The sequence below is a fragment of the Rutidosis leptorrhynchoides genome, chromosome 5 (assembly GCF_046630445.1).
Source record: "Rutidosis leptorrhynchoides isolate AG116_Rl617_1_P2 chromosome 5, CSIRO_AGI_Rlap_v1, whole genome shotgun sequence".
Lineage (NCBI taxonomy): Eukaryota > Viridiplantae > Streptophyta > Magnoliopsida > Asterales > Asteraceae > Rutidosis > Rutidosis leptorrhynchoides.
The window spans coordinates 244,865,826-244,870,013 of record NC_092337.1 but is presented as its reverse complement, the minus strand read 5'-3'; the positions used below and the strand labels follow the sequence as shown (position 1 = coordinate 244,870,013).

Sequence of the window (4,188 nt, the reverse complement as noted above, 5' to 3'; positions counted from 1 at the left end):
AAAACACTTAGAATATACAATGAATGATTTAAAACTCTCTATGGAAGATCACTTAAGAGCCACAAGACAAATTCATGGAACTGCTATAATTTCACCAACTATTAAAACTAATTTCACTATTGAAAAACAAATATTAGACCTAATTAAAGAAGAATGTCATTTTAATGGAACTATTGAAGAAGATGCTTATCAACATCTCTGTAACTTTGCTAGTATGTGTACGCTTTTTAAATATAATCAAATAGAGAATGAACATATTTATCTTATCCTTTTTCCTTGGACACTCAAGGGAGAAGCTAAAGATTGGTTTAATTAACTTGCTGAAAGGAAAATTGCTACATGGGATCAAATGGTTGAAAAATTCTTTAAAAGATTCTTCCCACCTTCTAAAATGATAAGATTACAAAATGAAATAAATCAATTTAAAGAAGAACCTCAAGAAACTTTATATGATGTTTGGACTAGAGATGAGAAATTAATAAAGTCATATCCTTAACATGGATTAAATGATGTTCAAAGATTAATTCAATTCTACAAGAATATTACTATAGCTACTAGAAAAGAAATAGACACCGCCGCTGGAGGTGCAACCCTTTCTAAAACTCCCGAGGACTTACAACAATTAATTTCTGATTTTGCCGTTCAGTCACATGATTGGTATCAATTGAATAAAAATCAACAAGAACTTAAAATTGCAGCTAGAAACGAGATAATTTCCTTACAAGAAAAGATAGAGGTTTTGAAAAAAGAATTAAAAGAATAAAAAAAAAACTATGATAGAAAATGTCTCTCAGGTATCACAAGAGGAAACTATAAGTAAAGGACTGGCAGACGTTATGAGAGGATATATTTACAACCAAACTGAACTAAATAATGTTATTTTATATAAGATCTCTGAGTTATATCATAATCATCAAAGTTTGATATTAAATTTAGAAAAGGATCTAAGAACCTTATCTAAACAATTAGCTGTTAGGGAAACTGGAATACTACCATCTAATACCTTAGAAAATCCAAGGGGAAATTTAGAAATACAAGCTATAACTACTAGGAGTGGTAAAACAACACAAGACCCTGTCATATCTAGTCAAGAGGAAAAACATGAACCACCTAATGAAGCTAGTACTACAAAAAGTAATGATGAAACTCCCTTGAAAATAGATTTACCTTTTAAAATTGACCAACCTTTAGAACCTGTTCCATACCCTCAACAACTAAGGAAAGCCAAACAACAAAAACGTATAGAGAATTTCGCTAATATGTTTAATAATATAAATGTTAATATTCCTTTAATAGATTTATTGAAAGAAAATTCACATTATGGAAAATATTTAAAGACATTGTTATCTAACAAAGGAAGAGACGCCGAAAAGCTAGGCAATGCAGGAAGTATTACTGTCTCGTGCTCATGTAATGATTCTACAGTATATCAAGCATTAGCAGATACCGGCGCTAGTATAAATTTAATGTCATATTCATTATATAAAAGACTAGGTCTAGGAGAATTAACTCCCACTAGAATGTCTATTTGCTTGGCCGATAGTTCTTTTAATTACCCAATGGGGATAGCCGAAAACATACCGGTGAAAATTCATAAATTCATTTTTCCCGCTGACTTTGTTGTCTTAGAAATGAAAGAAAATGATAAAATCCCAATAATATTAGGAAGACCATTTCTAAGAACTGTTGCTATCGAATTTCAAATGCAGACTAAGACATATAGTCTAGGGATAGGAGACGACATAATTACTTTAAATAATCATTTTGAATTAGATCTCTTTTGTCCAACGATAAAATATATAGAAACCTGTATTGAAGAAGAAGTCAATGAATTTTTATCAATGGATATAGATGAATTTGTGTGTGAAATAAAAGAGTAAAATCTTGATGATGAGTTTGAAGAATTAATGAAAGATAATTTTGTAATAGAAGAAGAACATGAACCTATAACTGATGAATTATGAATAAAACATTCACTTGAAGTACCGCCGAAATTAGAACTCAAAGAATTGCCTTCTCACCTAGAATATATTTTTCTAAAAGATTATTTCGAACTTCCTGTTATTATATCTTCCGAATTATCTATAAATCAAAAAGAGCAACTCTTGGAAGCTTTGAAGAAGTATAAAAAGGCCTTTGCTTGGAAAACCTCTGATATTCCGGGAATTGACCCCACCTTCTGTACTCATAAAATTTTATTAGAAGAAAACGCAAAACCCGTAATTCAAAGACAAAGACGCTTAAACCCTAACATGGCTGAAGTAGTAAAAATGGAAGTTTTAATATTATTAGATGCAGGAATGATTTATCCAATATCTGATAGCCAGTGGGTTAGTCCAGTGCATTGTGTCACTAAAAATGGAGGAACCACTGTTATCCAAAATGAAAATAATGAATTAATTCCTACTCGAACCATTACCGGTTGGTGAGTTTGTATAGATTACCGTAAATTAAACGAAGCTACTCGAAAAGATCATTTCCCGCTTCCGTTTATTGATCAAATGATTGAAAGATTAGCCGGAAAGGAATACTATTGTTTCTTGGATGGTTTCTCTGGATATTTTCAAATTCCAATAGACCCTAAGGATCAAGAGAAAACCACTTTCACTTGTCCTTTTGGTACTTTCGCTTATCGAAGAATGCCTTTTGGGTTATGTAATGCCCCTGGCACCTTCCAAAGATGTATGACAGCTATCTTTCACGACATGGTGAAAGATTTCATGGAAGTCTATATGGATGATTTCTCCATTTTTGGAACATCCTTTGACTTTTGTCTATCAAATCTCGATAAATTGCTTGCTCGTTGTGAAAAAACAAATATTGTTCTCAATTAGGAAAAATGCCATTTTATGGTAAAAGAAGGCATTGTCCTTGGCCATAAAATTTCTAGAAAAGGAATTGAAGTTGATAAAGCAAAAATCAATGTTATTTCTAATCTTCCTGAACCTGCTAATGTTAAAGCAATTAAAAGTTTCCTAGGACATGCTGGATTTTATAGGCGTTTTATTCAAGATTTCTCAAATATTGCTCGTCCATTAACAAAACTCTTAGAGAAAGACGCACCTTTTGAATTTAATGAAGATTGTAAGAAAGCATTCTCTATTTTTAAAGATAAACTTACCAACACACCTATTATAGTATCACCTGACTGGTCCAAACCTTTCGAACTTATGTGTGACGCTAGTGATTACGCTATAGGAGCTGTTTTAGGACAACGAAAAGAAAAAACTTTCATCCAATTTATTGCGCTAGTAAAACATTAGCAGGAGCTCAATTAAATTATACAACCACTGAAAAAGAGTTGTTAGCTATAGTCTTCGCGCTAGATAAATTTCGTTCATATTTAATAATGAATAATATAATATTTTACACCAATCATTCCGCACTTAAATATCTGCTCACTAAATATGATGCTAAGGCTCAACTCTTACGTTGGGTTTTACTCCTTCAAGAATTTGACATGCAAGTTATTGATAAAAAAGGAGCTGAAAATCTGGCAGCAAATCATCTTTCGCGTTTAGAGAATCCTAATCTAGATAATTCCATCGAAATTAGAGACGCATTCCCTGATGCATGTCTCATGATGATCTCTGATGAATCATACCCATGGTTTGCTGACTTTGCAAACTACTTAGCCGCAAAAGAATTAAGAAAAGATTTAACGTATCAACAAAGGAAAAAATTCTTCGCTGATCTAAACATTATTTTTGGAAAAGTCCTCACTTATTTAAAGTAGGACCCGACCAAATCATTCGACGTTGTGTACATGGTAAAGAGGAAAATGAAATCCTAATACAATGCCATAGTAGTGCACTAGGAGGACATTTTGGTCCAAATTATGAAATGTCCCGTTCATATTGATTATAAATGTTCCATATTAATTGATTTCGTTGTGAGGTTTTGACCTCTATATGAGACGTTTTTCAAAGACTGCATTCATTTTTAAAACAACCATAACCTTTATTTTATCAATAAAGGTTTCAAAAGCATTACGTAGATTATCAAATAATTATAATCTAAAATAACTGTTTACACACGACCATTACATAATGGTTTACAATAGAAATATATTACATCGACATATGGTTCTTGAATGCAGTTTTTACATAATATCATACAAACATGGACTCCAAATCTTGTTCTTATTTTAGTATGCAACAGCGGAAGCTCTTAATATTCACCTGAGAA

The 4,188-nt window shown here is 31.9% G+C and overlaps 1 protein-coding gene across 1 annotated transcript; it reads left to right on the top strand.

Annotated features, from left to right (window-relative positions):
• The first annotated feature begins 773 nt into the window (after positions 1-773).
• On the top strand, positions 774-3,263 carry LOC139849320 (uncharacterized). The gene is made up of 3 exons (XM_071838980.1): positions 774-1,455; positions 1,984-2,330; positions 2,835-3,263. Exons 1-3 carry the CDS (start codon positions 774-776, stop codon positions 3,261-3,263), a joined length of 1,458 nt encoding a protein of 485 aa, XP_071695081.1.
• The last annotated feature ends 925 nt before the right edge of the window (positions 3,264-4,188 follow it).